The 21667-nt window shown below is 42.9% G+C and overlaps 1 protein-coding gene across 3 annotated transcripts in view; it reads left to right on the top strand.

Annotated features, from left to right (window-relative positions):
• Positions 1 to 19431: 19431 nt before the first annotated feature.
• Positions 19432 to 21667, top strand: part of LHFPL3 (LHFPL tetraspan subfamily member 3) — a 559454-nt gene continuing 557218 nt past the window's right edge. For 2 of the 3 annotated variants that reach the window (XM_072791489.1, XM_072791490.1), the window contains exon 1: positions 19432 to 19913. In XM_072791489.1, coding sequence (XP_072647590.1) covers positions 19475 to 19913 — 439 coding nt within the window. In that variant the 5' untranslated portion in view covers positions 19432 to 19474. The remainder of the gene's footprint in view (positions 19914 to 21667) is intronic. The other variant, XM_072791488.1, reaches the window with a different exon arrangement.

Consider the following 21667-nt stretch of genomic DNA (forward strand, 5'->3'; position numbering starts at 1 on the left):
TTTTATGTTTTTTTTTTTTAGAATTTTTGAATTATGCAAACTGATAAGCATGATCCCAAAGCAACTAAGAGGATTATTTATGCATTGTAGTTTGGTCAGGGGTCATAAGAAATAAGAAATAAAACATACTGAAAGTCAATGATAGAAAATAAAAATGCAAAACTTAGTATTTTTTTTTTTGAGTGATAACAGCAGCTCATCAGAGAAGAGCCTAGGAGTTGTCATGGCAACGGTAATATGGGGAAAGTAAGCCTCCAGTCTCTGAGTCTCCTTTTTCTCTTTCCTAGTACTGGCACTAAATAGTAAAGAATGGTCCCAGATGATGTGTAAAACCCATAATGTTTATAAATTAGTCTCAGTTAACTCATACAACAACCTTGAGTTTCTAAACAAATAACATGCTGATGAATGTTAAGAGAGTAGAGACATCTTTGATGAATGTACAATGCATCTAGGTCTCATAAAATAAAATAATACAGCATATGGCTGGGTTTAATGATGGTCTGTGCATATCAAACCTGACTAGCATCATGTGTAGTTTCAAGCATTGGATTTTGCTCCATCTTTATGACACTTTACTGTAATACACTCATTTCAACCCTCACGTATAGGCTCTCACCCTGATCTCCACTGAGCATACACCTTATCTATTACACAATAAGTATGTAGTAGGATATACTGGTTAAGATAGTGAGGTTTTGGGCCAGAGATCCAAGCTCAAATTCAAACACTACCACTTGTTTGCTGGGCAATCTGGGGTGACTTACTTAATATTTCCAAATTTCAAATTCTGAATCTGTAAAATGGAGAGGACTATAATTATGATAGCTCTTTCAGGATGGTTGTGAAGGCTAAATGTGATCATGTGTATAAAAGCATTTAGCGGGGCACCTGGGTGGCTCACTTGGTTAAAGCATTTGCCTTAGGCTCAGGTCATGATCCCAGGGTCTCAGTTTGGATCCAGCCCCATATCAGGCTCCCTGTTCAGTGGGGTGTCTATCTCTCCCTCTCCCTGTACCCCTCCCCACTGCTGGTGCACGCACAGGCTCTCTCTCTCTAATAAAATTTTTTTTGAAAAGGACTAGCACAGCTCCTGACACATACTAAATACTCCAAATATTAATTTATTATTATTATACATAAAATACTGTTATAACCTGTAGTTATGGCTATTTCAAGCAACAGTTGAAAGTCACAGAAAAATTGGAGTTCTTAGAATTGTAATTCTCAGCTACTTTATTCAACTGTTTCTATTTCTGATTTGGTGTTTCATTTCTCAGTTAATGCTTGGAAGCACTATTCAAAAACCACTCTGCCAGCCTTCCTCTATAGCTCTCACTGCTTATTATGCTTGTTTGGGTCCCAATCTCAATCACAATTAAGAGTGGCAAACTCTGGGGGCGCCTGGCTGGCTCCGTTGACAGAACACCTGACTCTTCATCTCCAGGTCATGAGTTCAAGCCCCACACTGGGTGTGGAGCTTACTTAAAAGTAAATAAATAAGTTTGATGTGGGGATATTAAAAAAAAAAAAAAAAAGAGTAGCAAGTTTTCTAAGAGACAAAGCTCAGTTTAATTCCTATTCTGACCACAGTCTGGTGAGTGAGATATAATGTAAGCATGTCATGTCTATGAATATTAAAAAATGGGATATTGGACAACTTGCAAATCTATATGATGTACCATCAGCTGACAGCTATGAATTAGGAGTATAAACTTGAGTCGGGCTGCTTGCTCTCGCTCTTTTTTTAAACTGAGGTATAACATATATACAGAAGCACAAATATTTTGTGAACTGCTTGATGAATGTTTACAAAGTGAACATACTCACGTGCCCATTGCCCAGATAAAGAAATAGAATATTATCAGCACAACAGAACCCTTCTTTAGACCCCTTCCGAGTTACTACCACCTTCTGTCCTACCCCTTTTCTGTCATTGTCAATTAGTTCTGCCTTTTTAAATTCTGCAAATAGAATCATCTGATTACTTCTGTGTTTGGTTTCCATTTATCAACAATATCCTGTGAGAATGCAATACTGTGATTTATAATAAGAAATATATGTTGGGGGCACCTGGGTGGCTTATTCCATTAAGCGTCTCCCTTTGGCTCAGGTCATGATCCCAGGGTCCTGGGATGGAGCCCCACATCAGACTCCCTGCTCAGTGGGGAGCTTGCTTCTCCCCCTGCCCTTCCTCTGCTCATGCTTTCTCTCTGTCTCTCTCTCAAATAAGTAAAATCTTTTTTTAAAATTTAGAAAAAAAATAAATATATACTTGATTTCCTACTCTATTCTCTGCATAGTGCTCCTAAAAACCTTTGGATTTCCTAAGGTCAGAGCGGTAAATGTGTCTTTTGTTAAGTTAATGAGGTGACTTACAGAAAGCCTTTAGGTTAGCTGAGGATGGAGGTTGGTTGTTGGGGAAACAACCACGGGAGTACAGGGGAACTAACCTGGGCAGGAGGGTCCTGGAAGTTAAATCAGTTACCAGTGGCCAATGGTTTAATCAATCATGACTGTAATGAAGCTTCCAAAAAAAACCCCCCCAAAGGACGGGATTTCGAGATCTTCCTGTTGGTGGATGTATAAAGATGGGCAGAAAGTGGTACACCTGGAAGAGAGCGGGGAACTTCTTGGCCTATATATTTCTTCCATCTGGCTTTTCCTGAGCTATATCTGATGAGAACAAAGGCAAAAGAAACGTAGACAAAATTAACTTTCCTTACAATTTGCAGCCCATCGATAAATACCTGAGACAGGCAGAGTGTGACTTTCCTCAAGATGTGCACCACGGCCTTAATGTTAATGCTTTGCTAGAGGGGGGAAAAGCAACCTTAGCTTGACAATAGCCAGACCCGTTTGCACATTTTTCTTTTTCTCTTTCTTTCTTTCTTTCTTTCTTTCTTTCTTTCTTTCTTTCTTTCTTTCTTTCTTTCTTCTTTCTTTCTTTCTTTCTTTCTTTCTTTCTTTCTTTCTTTCTTTCTTTCTTTCTTTCTTTCTTTCTTTCTTTCTTTCTTTCTTTCTTTCTTCTTTCTTTTGTTGTTTCACGTATTTATTTAAATTACACTTAGTTGGGCGCCTGGGTGGCTCAGTCAGTTAAGCACCCAACTCTTGGTTTCTGCTCAGGTCTTGATTTCAGCTCAGGTCATGATCTCAGGGTCATAGGATTGAGCCCCATGTCAGGCTCCAAGCTCGTTGAGGAGTCTGCTTGAGGATTCTCTCTCTTTATCTCCTTCTGCCCCCCCCCATTCACACGCTCTCTTTCTAAAACAAATAAATGAATTAAAAAAAAAAAAAAGACTCTGAAGTTGGAGAGATGTATGTTAAAATCCTACTTCTGTTAGTTGTTTTACTTCTCTAAACTTGAGTTTTCTCATCTATAAAATGGAATCAGTAATCTCATCTCCCACATGGTAGTGCTATTGATGCAGGAGGGCTCCGTTCTTGTCTCGCAGTCGAAGAATGAATCTCTCAGACAGAGGAGAAACGAAAGAAGGTTACTAAGCAAAGATACAGAGAAAGCTCTCAGAAGTGAGAGGGTCCTGACAGGGTTGCCATTGAAGATTTTTTTTGGCTGGCCTTTTATACAGAACCTGACCAGGGAGTTTACGGCCTTGACATTTCTTATGCTTCTTGAGTGAATGACATATGGCTTTTTGGGGGGATCTGGTGAGTCTCTGTGATTACTTTGTAGCCGTCAAAGGAAGATACTCCCTAACATTTGGGGCCAAGTGGCTGGATCTACTTCTTTATCTCCCTTTTCTGGCATTATCTCTGTTTTTGTTGCATCTTGGTGTCCTTGGGATTTATGGGAGTTTGACTCTGGGGCCTTCCCCTTATCTTTTCCTGCCTAGCCCTATCTGTCCCTAACTCTCTATGAAGATTTAAGGGGACCATTTGTGTGAAGCATCTAGAATAATACTAGGTATGCAAACTGTTTATTATAGTCCACTCATTGTCAATGTAATAATCATTATTTTATTCCCATGTTAAAATATATACGTAGTAAAACCACAATTTTAATAGTTTCGCATCGTGAGTAAACACAATTAATTTGTTCATATAAATTTAATATATAAACAAATTTTCTGACACTGATATTGTATTGCAGGCCTGGGTCATGCAGTGGAGTTGAAGAGAATTTCCTCCTTGTCTAGAATCTATTTGATTTTCCAGCATAGTTGATTTTGAGTCTTCAGTTGTCTTTTCTTTTTTTTTTTTTTTTAAGATTTAATTATTTAGAGAGAGGGAGAGATGGGGTGGGGGCAGGGGCAGAAAGATGGGGAGGTAGGGAACCTCAAGCAGATTCTCTGTTCAGCTCGGAGTCTGACATGGGGCTTAATCCTATGACCCTGAGATCATGACCTGAGCTGAAATCAAGACCTGAGCAGAAACCAAGAGTTGGGTGCTTAACTGACTGAGCCACCCAGGCCCATGACCTGAGTGAAATCAAGAGCAGGACACAACCAATAGATCAACCCAGGTGTCCCAAGTCTTCAGTTGTCTTAATCCATTTTTATATTTTATCGTATCAGTTATGCATTAATGGAAGTGAAATTCCACTGCATTATGTAGATAAAACCTTAGAAAAAGGAAACGTACTGCGTTATTCTTCCTTTAATCTCACTGGGAAAACATTCTTATGATCACATTTAAACAGTTGTTCATCTAGATTTACTTAAACTTTATTAAATGGTTCCCTGAAAGTAAGGTAGGCATTTCTGAGAACTGGGATCACAACCTGAACCAAAGGGAGACACTTCACTGACTGAGCCACCCAGGTGCCCCAAAGATCTGACATTCTTTATTCACAATTGCTCTATACTCTATTTGCACCCTGTAAGTCGACACTTAACCTTTTGGGGGAGACTGGAGCAATTTTTCTCAAGGTATATTTTGGAGAGAGATTAGTTATATATCTCCAACCACAACCATAACCTTACCAGCTTAATTAGCAGCAATCTTGCAATGGATTCACAAGGTCCAATTTATACATATCCTGCAAGACACATGTCACAAAACTTTCAAAAGTAAAATCAAGAACCTAAAGCATTCCAGACACTTTCATCCAGAAGAGATGTCACTGAAAATTCCTTTGATAAGCTATTTCCATTATTCTTGTAATAACTCTTTTAAGCTGCTTCTTTATCGGTCCCAAAATTATCATTGGCTTGAACCCTGTATCACAAAGATGAATATACAGCAATTTAGATTTAAATAGTACGAGAATGGGAGATGAAGACAGGAAGTGATAGACTAAAGAAAAATAATGGAGTAGACAGAAACAAAGCATACAGTAGGGGTCTGGACTGAGTGAAAAGCATAAATCCTCTACATTAATATGATTTCTTTTATGACTCTTTGCTATGCTGTTTCGATGGTTGCTTCTGTTCTATTCAAGTTTTAACATGGTTGATTGAAAAGCATTAAGTGAATGATCAGATACTAAAGATTCAGCGATCTTGACAACCTAATCTGGCTATTTTGTCGGTTAGATATGGATCTCTTTTACTATGTATTCCGGTTATCTCTTGCTGTGTAACAAACCATCCCAACTTCAAGGCTTCAAATAGCAGCAATCATATATTGGTGGACAGGGCTTTGCAGAGGTGGTTTATCACTGCTCGACACTGTGCTAGTGGGGTGGCTCAACGGGGGGCTGGAGGACCCATTTACAAGATGGGTCACAAACATCACTACGAGATGACACTGGCCGTCAGCTGGGAGTTCAGCCAGGACTGTGGGATGAAGGGCTCAGTTCTTCATCTTCCGGGCTTCTCCATAGGCTGTTTGGACTTCCTCATGGCTTGGTGGCTGAGTTCCAAGAACAAAAATCTCAAAAGAACCAGGCACAAGCTGTTGCCTTTTATGGCCTAGCATTGCTTCTGCTTCTGCATCACGCGACATCACTTCTGCTATAATCATAGCCTGCCCAGATTCAAGAGGAGGGAACATGGTTCCCACCTCTCAACAGGAGGCGCCTTGAAGCCACACTTTAAGAAAGCTTGTGGGATGGGAGATTCTGTGGCCATTTTTGGAAAGTGCAACCTGCCACACCATATGTGTTCATTCATTCATTCATACAATAAATATTTATTGAGCACTGAATTAGGAGTTGTTTTCAGTAGTGAGGAAAAATATACACTTACTGTGTGGTGGGGGAAATAGGCTTTATTCGAACAGTCCCAGAAATAGATCTGAGATTATAACAGTGATAAATGGTGCAAATGAGAGACCAGGAGAGAATGTGAGGAGATCTAAGACGTCAGTCAAGGCTTCTTTCCAGAAAAAGAAATGTGAGTTATGCTGAGATCTTAAGGCTGAGGAAGGGTAAATTTCTCAAATGGCATTCCAGGCACAGGGAACAGCATGTGAAAGGCCATTCGGAGAAGGGAGGGACATGGTGAGACCAAGGACACGAAGAAGGCCTGTGTGGCTGGAGAAACGAATGAGAGAGAAAGTAGGAGTTGAGGCTGGAGAGGCCGGTAGAAGAGCTGTAGAAGACCAAGCAGGGACGCACAAGAGCGTTTTGCCTTAAGTCTCAAAACAGCAAGAAGCCATTGAAATGTTTTGAGCAGAGGACAGAGTCAGACTTGCATTTCAGAAAGTACCCTGTCCTGGCGTGGAGGGTAAACAGCAGTGGGGGAAGGCGAGAGAACAGGATGTGGCTGTTGTCGTCACAGTTTGGGCAAGAGGTGACAGACAACACACACTAGCCTGGTTGGTAGAGATGGAGAGAACCGAACAGATTTGAGAAATGGGTCAGAGGTTCTGCATTTACTTAGGGCTCCCCTCAGACACTGGATTCTGGTTCTCTAGAGCAATTGGGGTCAAATCTTAATAGCGTTTGAATCTACACTATTTAGCCCGGCCTCTGGAATGTGAGAGGTAATTAAGGAGGGTTTACTGGAGGGTGGTTGGATGGATGGATGGATGGATGGATGGAGAATGAGTATGAAAACAGACACACCTCCCTTTCAGTTCCAATCTCCCTAGTTCCCGCCTGCCTTACTGCCTTTTCTTATACTGCTCTCTTCTTGCAACATCTGCCTTCATGGTCTCACATCTCTCCACCCCACCCCCTGGTCAACCCATCCTTCACCAAGGAAGCATTCTTGGATCTCGAGCTGGTTGGATGTTTCCCCTTTCAGAAGGCTTCTCTGTCATCTGTCACAACTTACCACACCACGTTACAATACTCCATTTGTCTCTTTTACCTGATTGCGTGAGCTCCCTCCTACAGAGATCGTGTCTTGTTCATATGTGTTGCCCCAGCAGCAAGTACAGTCAACAGCCTATAGGAGGCCCTCGTTAGTATTTGTTTACATCAATGAACAGAGGGAATGACGTCTCTGTGTGTAAGACCCCCACATAAGAGGGTGTCACGGCTGACATTCTGTGAGGGGAAATTCAGAGGACAACTTTCATAAATACTTGCTGCTGCGTCTGCGCAGAGTAGGCCAGAAGGTTGCTGGTGAACTGTTTCCCTCCCCAGTGTGCAACCACACCTCACCCCCAGCCAAGAATCTGCTTCAGCACTTGAAGGAATACTTCAAATCTCAGCTGAGATTTCAGAATTTGCCATCATAAAATACAGTAGCAAGGAGTTGGGCCTGAAAAATATTTAAAAGCAGGTGTTTTCAATAAAAACCTTAATATGTAGACTAACCTTCCCAACAGAATACTTCGCTGAAGCACTATTTCATGCTTTTGGTGGGGACCCTAACGAAATAGCCTCATAAAACTTAGAAATACCACCAGGTGAAATGCATAATGATCTAGGCCAGTGTCTCTTAAACTGAGATCCGCATGACATGTTCTTAGCATTTATGAGTTCTCTAGAAGGATTTTTAATTTTAGTTTTTAATTAGGTGCTAATTTAAAAATTAATATAGCGTAACTCAAATTATCGGATACATTTACTGTCTGGTGGGGAAACAGGCTGAAAAGCAGTACTGACAGTTTTAGAACAAAGGAAGACTTCGTCTATATGATCTCTTTGATGCTCAGTGATCCACCCAAGAGTTTAGTTTTAAATGTACTGGTAAGCATGTCCAGCTCCACGACACATCCTAACGTCTAGATGATGACACTCATCCCACAACTACCATTATATAACTCTTACTAAATATAAACATAGAACAAAACAAAACACACCTCTTCATTTTTGCTGTGATAACTTGCAATTGAAAATCATTTTCATAGAATAAGATGTTAATTTCTTATTTCCTAACTATGATACTATCATTTGAAAGTGATAGTTTCAGAGTCATGTGGTGAAGTAATAACACATAATAGAAGGAGTCTTTTTTTTTTTTTTTAAGTTTTATTCATTTAAGTAATCTCTACACCTCACATGGGGCTCAAACTCATGTCCCTGAGATTAAGAGTCAGGCACCTTTCCAACTGAGCCAGCCAGGCTCTCCAGAAATGGTCTTTATGTGCAAATTCTTTCTTTCTCTTTCTTTCTCTTTCTTTCTTTCTTTCTTTCTTTCTTTCTTTCTTTCTTTCTTTCTTCCTTCCTTCCTTCCTTCCTTCCTTCCTTCCTTCCTTTCTTCTTTTTTCTTCTTTCTTTCTTCTTTCTTTCTTTCTTTCTTTCTTTCTTTCTTTCTTTCTTTCTTTCTTTCTTTCTTTCTTTCTTCCTTCCTTCCTTCCTTCCTTCCTTCCTTCCTTCCTTCCTTCCTTCCTTTCTTTCCTTTCCTTTCCTTTCCTTTCCTTTCCTTTCCTTTCCTTTCCTTTCCTTTCCTTCTTCTTTCTTTCTCTTCCTTCCTTCCTTCCTTCCTTCCTTCCTTCCTTCCTTCCTTCCTTCCTTCCTTCCTTTCTTTCAATATCTGCAATATGCCATGCACTGTTCTCTGCTTTGGGGACACAGAGTGAATCAGAAAAAGTCTCTGTCCTTATGGAGCTTACATTCAAGTGAGTGACATCTAGGCACCAAATAAAGCCAAATCAATCACGTTATGATCCAACTGTGTCAAGAAAAATTTTGCAGTAGTTTGGAGGGAAAAAAGTGGTCAAAGAATTGAGTGTCACAGGGCACATTTTACTACAGACGTTGTCACCTCAAAAAACCAGTGCCAAATCAATCATGACTACATTTACAGTGAGAGAGGATTTAAAAAAATTTTTTTTATTTTATGTTATTTATTTATTTATTTATTTTATGTTATTTATTTATTTTTTATTTTTTTTTATTATTTTATGTTATTTAAATTCAATTTGCCAACATATAGTATAACACCCAGTGCTCATCATATCACGTGCCCTCCTTAGTGCATGTCACCCAGATACCCCTATCCCCCCACCTGCCTCCCCTTCTGCAGCCCTTTATTTCCCGGAATTAAGAGTGTCTCATGGGAGAGAGGACGTTTTTGAGTTGATCTTATCTTTATGCATATCAACTTGTGGCATTAGTATAAATGACTAATATTAAAAAATATTTTTAAGGGATCCCTGGGTGGCGCAGTGGTTTGGCGCCTGCCTTTGGCCCAGGGCGCGATCCTGGAGACCCGGGATCGAATCCCACGTCGGGCTCCCGGTGCATGGAGCCTGCTTCCCCTCTGCCTATATCTCTGCCTCTCTCTCTCTCTCTCTGTGTGACTATCATAAATAAATAAAAATTTAAAAAAAATTTTATTAGATAATATCTTTAAATTTCTCAGTTATATTCTGGAAATGTTAATTTGAATTTTATTAGTTTGGTAGTTTGACCTATGCTTAATTTGTAAATAACTTTTGTGTTGATAATTTCATTGAGTAGGTTTTCAAAATGTAAAGATTGGGAGTTTAAATTTAATTTTGTAAACAGTTTTATTGAAGTATAATTTATATGCCATAAAAGTCAACCAATGTAACTGCAGTTCAATGACTTTTTACTAAATTTCTACAGTTGTGCGACCATCACCATAACCCAGTTTTAGAACATTTTAATTTCCCCAAAAAGTTCTTTTCTGCCCATGTGAAGTCAATCGCAGCTCCCAGCTCCAGCTCCAGGCAATTACTTATCTACTGTTTCTAGATAGCTCCCTTTTCTGGAAACTTCTTGCACATGGAATCTTTTGCACCTGGTTTCTTTCATTTAGCACAATGCTTTCAAGGTTCATACATCTCATAGTATGTCTCAGTTTTTTCATGTCTATGGTGGAATAAGTTCTGTTGTTTAGGTAAAATACATTTTGTCTATGAATTATCAGATATTTGTATTGTTTACTAGCCAGTCTGACAGTTTCTGTCTTTTGATTGGAGTGTTTGATCCATTACTTTTTTTAAAGATTTATTTATTTATTTGAGAGAGAGAGCATGGGAGTGGAGGGAGGGGCAGAAGGAGAGGGAGAGAATCTCAAGCAGACTCCCTACTGAGCATACAGCCAACTTGGGGCTTGATCTCACAACCCCGAGATCATGACCTGAACTGAAATCAAGAGTCCAGCACTCATCCAACTGAGCCATGCTGGTGCCCCATTAAGTTTAAAATATGTATATATTTAGGGGTGCCTGGATAGCTCAGTCCTAGAGCATGTGACTCTTGATCTCAGAGTCGTGAGTTCAAGCCCCACCTTGGGTATAGGGATTACTTAAAAATAAAATCTTTTTTAAAAAAAGATTTTATTGATTTATTTGAGTTAGAGGAGGCGGGGGAGGGGGCAGGCAGAGGGAGAAGGAGAAACAGACTCCTCACTGAGCAGGGAACCCAACACGGGGCTGGATCCCAGGACCTCAAGATCATGAACTGAGCTCAAGGCAGACACTTAACTGACTGAGTGACCCAGGCGCCCTAAAAATAAATTTTTTTAAAAGATATTATGTTTATTTTTACACATAATTTTTAAAATTAAACTTTTATTTTTATTTTTTTAAGATTTTATTTATTTATTCATAAGACACACACAGAGAGAGAGAGAGAGAGAGAGAGGGAGAGAGAGGCAGAGACATAGGCAGAGGGAGAAGCAGGCTCCATGCACTGGGAGCCCGATGTGGGATTCGATTCTGGGTCTCCAGGATCGCGCCCTGGGCCAAAGGCAGGCGCCGAACCGCTGCGCCACCCAGGGATCCCTAAACTTTTATTTTGACATAATTGTAGATTCACATGCAGTTATAAGCAATAATACAGAGAGATTCTTACCCTTTATCTACTTTCTCCCAATTGGTTACATTTGCAAAACTCTAGTACTATAGTTCAACTAGGATCTTGACATCCATATGGTCGAGATACAAAACATTTCCTTAAATGCAAGGATTCCCCCAACCAGTTGCCTTTTTACAGTCATACCCGTTTACCTCCCATAACTATTCCCTTCTTGATGCTTAGCAGCTGTTAATCTGGTCTCCATTTCTTTTTCTTTCTTTTCTTTCCTTCCTTCCTTCCTTCCTTCCTTCCTTCCTTCCTTCCTTCCTTCCTTCCTTCCTTCCTTCCTTCTTTCTTTCTTTCTTTCTTTCTTCTTTTTTCTTTCTTTCTTTCTTTTTCCCTCCCTTCTTCCCTCTCTCTCTCTCTCTCTCTCTTTCCTTCTAATATTTTAAAGTAACATCTACACTCTACATGGGGCTTGAATTCACAACCCCAAGAGTAAGCGTCGTACGCTCCACCGACTAAGCCAGCCAGACAGCCCTGGTCTCCATTTTTATTATTTTGTTATTTTAACAATGTCATATGAATAAAATCATGCAGTATGTAATGTTCTGGAATTGGTTTTTTTTTTCTACTCAGTTTAATTAACTGGATATTCACTTACATTATTGCATGTAACAATATTTCCTTTGTAAACATTTCTAAGTGATATTCAGTTTTTTAAAAATATTTATTTATTTATTGATGAGAGACACACAGAGAGAGAGGCAGAGACACAGGCAGAGAGAGAAGCAGGCCCCGTGCAGGGAGCCCCATGCGAGACTTGATCCGAGGACTCCAGGATCAGGCCCTGAACCAAAGGCAGACGCTCAACCACTGAGCCACCGGGACGTCCCTGATATTCAGTTTTGAAGGACAGTTTTCCTGTCTTGGCTTATAGTTAATTTCCTTTCAGCATGTTGAATATATCCTCCAAATGCCACTGGCCTCCAGTGTTTCTGATGTGAAGTTATCCATAAATTGCATTGTTGTTCCAGTGTTCCTATGAATTGTTTTTCTCTTGCTGTTTTCAAAAATTTCCCCTTGTCTTTAGCTTCAGCAGTTTAACTATGACATGCCTAGATACAGGTCTCTTTGTGTTTATCCTACTTGAGATTTGTTGCCCTTGGATCTGAAATGTTTTTCATCAAATGTGGGACGTTTTCGGCCATAAACTTCCTGCCTCTTAATGGGGCTCTCATTACACATTCTTGGGTACATTTGATATTGTCCTACAGATGTCTGAAGTTCTTCCTTTTTTTAAATCTTTTTTCCTCTGTGCTCTTCAGATTAGATCATTTCTCTTGATTTATCTTCATGCTCACTGATGCTTTCTTGTATGATATCAAATCTGCTGATATTACTGAATCCATCTAGCCAAAGGCAGATGCTCAACCACTGAGCCACCCAGGTGCCCCAAATTATTATTCTTATATTTATATTTGTTTAATCTGATTTCCTAGAGGTTTCCCCTAATTTTTTTTAACGTATGCTTCATGCTCAGTGTGAGGGTTGAACTCACAACCCTGAGATTGAGAGTCTCCTGCTTTACTGACTGAGTTGTCCAGGAGCACCCCAAGTCTTCCTCAGCTTTCACTTTCCACCAAATCCTTTTTTGCCTCCCCTGAATGTGCACACTATTCCTCACTTGTCCAGGAATATGTTGGAGAGCTTATCTAGCTTGTGTATGGCTCTCTCGTTTCCAGACCATCCCCATCAAATTTGTATCTCATCTGCTGCTTGTCCCAAGTGGGACCTCAGGCTAATAGAGCCCTGGATTTTCCACACTCATTTCCTACTGAGCTTGCTAATTTTGGTAATAAAGTTGTTTGGCATGGACTTATGTACTCCACTCCAATGAAGTCTTCTCCTTCAGGCAGAAGCTGGTGGTGTTCACTGTCATCCCTGCTTTGCTAAAACGATATGCTGATTGAGCCAGCGTTGGGGGGTGGGGGAGGGTAAGTAGGAAGAAAGTTACCCCAGGCAAAAAGACCACAGACTTCCAAAGATCTAACCAAATTCCAGAAGTTCTTTCAGTTTGTTGCCTTCGGTCAAACTTCAGAGCCTTAAAATAAATGGCTGTTTTGACAGTTTCATTCGGTTTTATATTTGCTTTCGGGGGAGAGGATGCACTGCCTTCTTCATGCTGCCCTGAGTGAACGTTAATTGTTATTCCTTTATTATTTACTCTGTACATTTAAGTAACATTGCAATAATAATTACAAGTCATTACTGTCAGTGTACTACATTTTTTTGTTGTTGCTTTTATTTTTTTTTAATTTTTAAAAAAGGTTTAATTTATTTTTTCATGAGAGACACAGAGTGGCAGGGGGAGAAGCAGGCGTCCCTGTGAGGAGCCTGATGTAGGACAAGACCCTAGGATCCCGGGACCTGAGCCAAAGGCAGTCACTCAGCTACTGAACCACCCAGGTGCCCTGTTGTTTTTACTTTTTAAAAAGATGTAAACAGTTTGTGAAACACTGTAGACGTGTGAGAATTCACAAGGCAACATGTATTTACTTCACTTTGAAACTGAATGCCGTTTCTGATCAAACACCCCTCAATGGGAAGAATCACCTATCGTGTCTGAATACTGTAGAGTGAGGAAATTCATTATGAATTTAGCTTCTCATAAGACCTTTTTTGCAGTGTATTAATTTTCCATGAAATAAAAAGTGGCAGATACTTAAAAAAAAAAAGAATAAATGGGATGAAGTGTTTATATAAAGTGAAATAGTCTGTACCATTCAGGTGAAAATCAAATATGCATATAGTCTTTCCAGGAAACATTTGAAAAGTAAGTTGGTGTTAAAGTTTTATCAGAGGCTGGATGTGGTAGGTTTTATTAAAGTTCTTGATTTTTCACTCACGTGTTTTCTGTAAGAGTGTTTTATGTCTCTAGCACATTGACTTTTGGTTTCTGCATATGATGTGTGTTGGTCAATGGAATATGAGATGACATGCTATATTTGAGCAGAAGTTTTAGATACAGTTTTATAATTTCCCTCCGCCTCTTATACTTCTGTCCTTATGCCAACACATCCCAGGTAGGAGAGTGCTCCTTCAACTTGGACCTCAGAATTACAAGACAAGCAGACCTGAAGTTAGGTCCACTGCCTAGAGCAGAACCTTAGCCAACTGGCGACCATCATGCGCTGTAGGGTGGAGGTAAATGTTTGTGGATAGAGGCCGTGAATCTGGGTGCCCTTCTGTGGTTAAAGCTGACTAAAATTGGCATAAAAATGTGCCTCTTCAACAAAAGCACCAAATCATCAAAATTAATATTTCTGTATTGCTATAGCAGTAAAAGAAAGCATGTGGGTGGGTTTCCTTTACATTTAGAGGGGTATCTGGGGTGATAAGACTTAAAATACATGCTTTGTGGATTGGGGATATTCTCAGAAAGGCTGAAACTGAGGTTTGAGAGACTCAAGTGATTGTCAAGGGGGAGAGACAAGGTTTCTGAATAAAGATGTGTCTAGCAGAGAATCCAAGCAGTGGTTTCAAATAAGAGCTCAAAACTGAAAGCACAAGGGTACATGTTCCAAATGAAGGTGTTGATTGTCAATCAAAGTGCACACATTGAATGGAAACTCCATAAAGCAGTTTCAGAATTAACAGCAGATACAATTTTTTTAAAGATCAGGAAGATGAAATGAGTGCGAGATGGAAAGAGAATAGAACACACATACCAAACTGAAAACTTTAATATAATTGCTTCATTACAGACTTAAAAAGTCATACTTCAAATGATGATTACATACCTATAGTCTTTTATTCAATAGAGGTCACTACTTAACCTCAGATAGAATTGTTCAGAAATCATCTTTAAAAGGTTAACGGAGAAATGGTTCTTCCAGCACAGGCTGTAGAGGTGTTCAGCCTATGAGAAAACAACTTCTGTTCTTTGCTGGGATCTGGAAAAGTGGAAAGAACTTATAAAAGGACTGATTCTTACATAGAATACAATTCAAAAGAGAAGAAAAAGGGGGAGGCATTGTGGTGCATAAACAGAGGAAAAGTGAAAGAAGAATGATTGATATTCCTATTTCCCATTTCTTCCCATACGTGGAACTCATATCTCTTTGCAAGTGGTATTTTCTAAGGTGCCATGAAATCAGAGCCTTGTGATCAATGTGATCTTGATTTGCAGGGGGCGTTGAAACACTCAACGCTTCTGATTGCCACTACTGACCTAGTAACTGATGAACTAAGAGGTGTTTCCAGACATCTGAAAAGCCCTAAAAGAGAACTGAGAGGGGGCAGGGACAGAGAGAAATCCCTGGTCAGTGAAAAGAGATTCAATATTAGAATCTATATATTCTGGAGTGGGATCTGATACTGACCTTGGTAATAGCCCTAGAAATTGATGAAATATCAGATTTTAGAAATCATCTCTTTCTCCATTTTCCAAGGTCACAGTAATGAGTTACCCGAAAACACTCAGTACCGATTGCCTGAAAAATGATCACAGTTGGACTTCAGGACGGATTTTCAGTTTCAAATAAAATGTCTGCATCTCGAGTCTGATATCTCTGTTAGGTCTCGCCTCATTTTTCTGCAAGTACTGGGTTTTATCTTTTTATTTATTTATTTATTTATTTTGCAAAGTCAGCCTAGAATGGTCTTTGTAGAACAGAATAGAATTCTACTGAGGAAAGGGACCTTGGAATTCATCTGATATCCTCTTTCCCTCATCATAATTGTAAAGATGAGAAAATGGAGCCCCAAGAGCTTCAGGCTCTCCCAGCTAGGCAGAGATGACAATTGCATCTGGATCCTGTCTTTTGTCATCCAAGGCTTTCACACTTTCCCAAGCCGTCGCAGATTAGTTTGGGATCAAAACATCTCATTCTTTAACTTACCCAGAATCTTTTCAGTTGTGTTACACAATCCAACTATTCTTCTTTTGTTGTTTTCTGTTTTATGGTCCTCTCGTTCATTAACACACAGTTTGGGAAAAGAGTGGGTCTCACTACTGACTCTTTGTGGCAGTAAGGGAAAAGCATTTTTAACAGTCAGGTTTGAGATTTGAATGTTCAGTGTGTCTAATTTGAGGCTGTCAGTGACACTGACTTCTACTAGTTATTTAGCACATATGAATCATATTATAGTTTCAAAATACTCTTCTATCAATAGTAACTTCTTAGCATGAATCAGGCTAATTTTATTATTTCCTCTTCCCCAAAACAGCTTTCCTGGTCACATCATATTTGATAAATGTAATGAGCTGCCCAGGTGCTTAGGTGTCTGAAGTCCTAAAGTCTACATGGTGCCAGACAAAAGCTTTACATTCATTTTAGGGACGGTGCGACCTCTGGGCTTTCTGGTTGCAAAGGGCAAGATTGAGATGGGCAATGGAAGGCTCTGGGAAGATGGGGAAGGATAATCTGCATTCACGGATGGGAACTGAAGAGTTTACAGGAGTTCTGGCTCATTCTTAGTTCCAAGAATCTTGGGAACTCCTGCTCATCCTGGAAATCTGCTGTGGTACAGGGCAGGATAAAGTTCCAGAGAACAGCCATTGGCAGCATTCAGTTCATCCCTGATGGACACCACATCTCAAGGAGCAAGAACTCAAATTCTCAGGGGAATCCATGGACGCACTTAAGTTCATCAATACACCAACACCAGTCTGTTTCTAGTTGCCATTGACCAGAGTAGACACCTTGAGTGTGTCCCCTGGTGTAGTGATTCTGAGCACGAACCTAGAGGCATTTCTGAACCTGGAATAAGAATAAGGCTCTCCTTGGGTATGACTCAAATAGAAAAGCTCTTTGAATCACAACATTTGAATCTGAGTCACTCGCCAGTCTTTTCTCTGTCCTATAAAGGCAATTTAAGCACTGAGGTCTAAACTAGGCTTTCTGATTCTCCGCCTTTCCCCTCTCAGCAACCTTCTATCTCAACTACCCCATGGGAGCAGTAAGATCTCTTTTAGGCATTGATTTTAAAGAAAGACCACTTCATACAAGCAAGTTTGGGGGGATTTGAGGGCTTGGGAGAATCGTTAGAAATTATTGTCAGTTCATGTTGTAAAGCTATGTCTGCCCCTGGGAACCATGGCCTGCCAGATGGCCCCATAAATCTGATTACCCTCACCTTTCGTCTTCTTTCTTCCATGCTAAAACTCTTCTGATTTTCTGATATACCAGCAACTTCAGGGGAGTTAAAACAAATAAAACCTAACAGAAGTTCTGACCCTCCATTGCCACCAATGCACTGATGATGCATCATTGTGAATTATATTTTTAGAGGCTTGCAAGTGTTATATTGGGCTGGCTGATATTTAGGTCATCTTCCCACCTCCTCCAAATCCCTCTGATTTTTTAAAGACCTTCTGAGAATCTACGACCATACTTGCAAAAAAATTCTTAGCCTCCTAAACTTACAAGTCTCACTCATGCTTCTGTTTAATTCTGTCCCCTTAATCTCCAAAGACCTGCCTAAAGGACCTGGAACTGTAATACCTGAACATCATGCTTATAGGACACACCAGATGTAAGATTCCAACACTAATCCTTTTATTTATTTATTTATTTATTATTTATTTATTATTTTATTTTTTTTAACAGTAATCCTTTTAGATTCTTTCCCAGTTCCAACAACTGCCCCTTCATTATTTCTTGCCTCTCATATCCCTATTTCCACTTCCTCTCTCTCCCCATACAATCTCAAATCTTCAGGTTATCAAATGATGGGCATGGTTGGTCTTCATCATTTAGGGTACATCTGAATCCTCTTCCATATGATAGGTGCGTAAGTAGCCCAGTACCTTTTGGAACTTGCCTGCCTGCCTTCTCCCCTTCCTTCCTCCCCAACACCCTCTGCCCCTCATTGAACCGTTTTAGCTTTCTTATCCGTTCCTAGTAGTTTCAAATTCCACCTGGTACTCCCCGTTACTCACTGCTCTTGTAAGGTGGTCAATTTGGGCATAATGGCAAGATGAGGTCCAGGAGCTTTTATATGTTTTTCATCATAGTAAATTGTGGAAGTGAGTGGAGACTTATGGGTCAAATTCTAACAGAATCCTCTCCTTTCTGCTTAGAGAATTCAACGGTCATATGGCCCGAAATGGTTTATTACCAATGGGGTCGCTGCTATTGCGCATTCTGGTTTCATTGCTTTGAGTGCAGGTTGCCTATTTCTTTACATCGGAATCCGAAAGAATCAGAAAAGGAGCCAACTGAAATAAAGGAATGGAGATGGAAAGGCAGGAACTGTTAAAAGAGCAACAGAATGACTGTAAAGGGAAAACATTAAGCTAAGGAAATAGTACGAAGTGCAGGTGTAAAACGGCAATGCTACACGAGAGTGTAAGGAATTACACTGTGGCTGCTTCACGGGGAAATTGCTCTGAAGACAACTCTCGGGGTCGCTGGAACTTTGGGGTGCGAGGGAGGGGAGGGACCCGGACGGTGCAAACGATCACCTGCCTCCTCCTCACTGGAGCCTTGGCACCCCAGCACCGCGCCTCGACACGGAACAGTTGCCAGGGAGTATCTGCTTAAGAAACACAACAGCAGCCCAAGTCCCCGGTGTTTTCAGACAAACTACACATTCCCGTGACACAGTCACTTGCACGCCCCGCAGTCTCCATCTAAGGCAGGATTCCTGGGGGAAATGACCTGACTTCCAGGAGAGCGTAGGGCCTCCGCGGGCTACAGTTCTTTGGGCTGCGTGTTGGGGCTCGGGGCAGGGTGGGGGGTGCAGAGAGGGCATAGCTCGGTGGAGCAGATACGGAGCGCCCTGCAGGTGTGCCTCTGCTCCTCCGCCCGGCGGGCCCCTGCGCACTCCTGCCCCCGCCGCGGGCAGCTCTGCGGGGGTCACCGGGAGGCTCTCGGGGGCCGCACGTCCCCTGTGCCTGGCGCCTCTCGCCTGCACCCGCCGCCCCTGCAAGGATGCCGAGGTCCAGGCACGTTGCCGTGCGGCGCCCAAGTGCTCCCCAACACCAGCCGGGGGCCGGGGATCCCCAAGTCCAGGCCCGCCGGTCGGGCCCCCGCCCGCCGCTGCCGGGGGGAGGTCGGGGTGGGGGGGGAAGGCGGGAAGCGGAGCGGGGGCCCCGGAGCCCCGCTGCCCCGCTGCCCCGCGCGGGATCCGGCGCCCCGGCTGCCGCAGCTGCAGGGTGGAGGGCGGCGCGGCGGGCCGGAGCCGGGGAGGGGGGGGGCGGGGGGAGGGGGCCGCGCCCCGCGAGCCCGGGGGCCCGCGCTCCCCGCCCTCCTTCCGGCGCCGCGGGGCTGGGGCTGAGGCCGAGGCCGGGCAGGGGCGGCGCGCGCGGCTCGGCGAGGGCGTCTCGGGAGCGCCGAGGGGCGGGGGGAGGCGCAGGCCGCGGAGGAGGCGGAGGAGGGGGAGCCGCGGGAGGAGGGGGAGATGCCCGGAGCCGCCGCCGCCGCCGCCGCCGCCGCGATGCTCCCGGCCCAGGAGGCTGCCAAGCTGTACCACAGCAACTATGTGCGGAACTCGCGGGCCATCGGCGTGCTGTGGGCCATCTTCACCATCTGCTTTGCCATCGTCAACGTGGTGTGCTTCATCCAGCCCTACTGGATCGGCGACGGCGTGGACACCCCGCAAGCCGGCTATTTCGGGCTCTTCCACTACTGCATCGGCAACGGCTTCTCCCGGGAGCTGACCTGCAGGGGCAGCTTCACGGACTTCTCCACGCTGCCCTCGGGCGCCTTCAAAGCCGCCTCCTTCTTCATCGGCCTCTCCATGATGCTCATCATCGCCTGCATCGTCTGCTTCACCCTCTTCTTCTTCTGCAACACGGCCACGGTGTACAAGATCTGCGCCTGGATGCAGCTCACCTCCGGTGAGTGCGCGCTGCCCCGGGGGCGGCGGGAGCGGCGGGGGGAGCCCCGGGGTTCCCCAGCCCGGCCCCGGCGCCCTGTCCCGGGCTTCCCACAAGCTCTGGAGCGCGGGGGCCGCGCGGGAGGCGGGGCGCCTGCTGGGCCGGGGGGTGCGACCCCCGGGCGCCCGGGGCGCGAGCGGGAGGCGGGGGGGGGGGCGGCTGGGGGAGCCCGCCGTGGAGCAGGGCCCGGCCGCGCCCCGGGAGCCGCTGGCGCGGGAGGGAAACTGTTTCACTCCGTCCCGGGCAGTTATGCAAAAAAAAAAATAAAAATCAAAAAATAAAATAAATAATAAATAATAATAATAATGCATCCTCCACCTGGAAGGGAGTAAATGCCGATTCTGCTTTGGGTTCCGCTCTTTGAAGAACAGAGCAGCTTAGACCGTCCCTTCGCAGTTCCCCAGGTGTCACGTCCTCCGCTTGCTCCCTTGTCCGCGAAGGTCCTCACCTGAAATCCTCCAACGGAGAGCCCCAGGGGGTCAGGACGTCTCGGGGTCTCATCCCGGGGAAGGGGCTGTAGGGACATGGGTTCACAGGGAAGGTCTCGTTTCTGTAGCGTTTCTGATCACTTTTTTTTTTTTTTTTGCCCGTGCATGCGAGATTGTTGCGAGCTGGAGGATATGAAAGTACTTTTTTTCCCTGAGCATCAAAGTTACTTTTAACCCAGGAAGGATGGGAGGTGCATTTCTCGGTGGCTCTGGAGACGCCCGGGGCCAAACGGACGCCCCTCTCGGCTGCCCATTCTGCCTGGCACCTTGGGTGTCCTGCCCTCTAAGGGCAGCCTCGTCCCTCGGGCACTGGACACCCTCCTGTTCCGACACCGCGGGGGTCTTTTGGTTTTATGGATGGTCTGGTTGTGGAAGACCGTAGGATATCTCAGGCAGTCAGGCTGTCTAATTTGTGTCCTGTTTTATTGCCCCCCCCCCCCCCCTTTAAAAGCTGTTACCTTCAAAGATTTTGTACTTCTGCCTGGAGAGGTTTTTTGGGGGAGAAGGGATCTGATCCCTGAGTTTACCAGTGTTGTAGGATGATCAAGTCCTTTTAGAGGTGCTGGGTGAGAGCATTAAGGTCCCTGATCTTCTATTGCTGGTTGATATAAGAGAAACTTGTGGGAGACTAAGCTTGGGTTATGGAAGTATTTGCTTTGTATGAAGTGTGTCTCAGCTGATTGTGATTTGCCGTGTTCTTTCTGAGAACACGTGCAGGTGAAAGGCAAGAAGTGAGCACCAGCTGAGAAACATGCGTCCCCCCCTTCTCCAGACTGCTATCCTCCCGAAATGCTCCAAGCACTCCATGGACACCCTGTGTTTTTATCTATAATGTTAACTTCTATGGCAATTTCAGGAGCAGACTAACTTTGACATTGGGAATGAATTCATTTATTACAGTTCTTGACATTTGGCTCCGGTTTGACTTTGAAGACAATAAGACATTGAGGATGCAGATGCTTTAGAAAAAGAATTGACCCTGCACAGCTAATTTTAATTTTTCTAAGTTAAATGACCTATTTAGACTGATGATTCAAATTAGATTGTTTTTTGAAGGTTTAAAAGAAATTTGCAGGTGATTTCTGAACAACATGTCCTTATTTTATTTTAATGAGTTTTTGTACTCTAAACCCAAGCTTTTTTTTTGTTTTTAGTTTATTTTCAAAAGGAAAGAAAACAATCTTTGGGAAAGAATGACCAGTTTTGGAGTAATACAACTGTAACTAT

This window comes from Canis lupus, chromosome 21 (genome assembly GCF_048164855.1).
Source record: "Canis lupus baileyi chromosome 21, mCanLup2.hap1, whole genome shotgun sequence".
Lineage (NCBI taxonomy): Eukaryota > Metazoa > Chordata > Mammalia > Carnivora > Canidae > Canis > Canis lupus.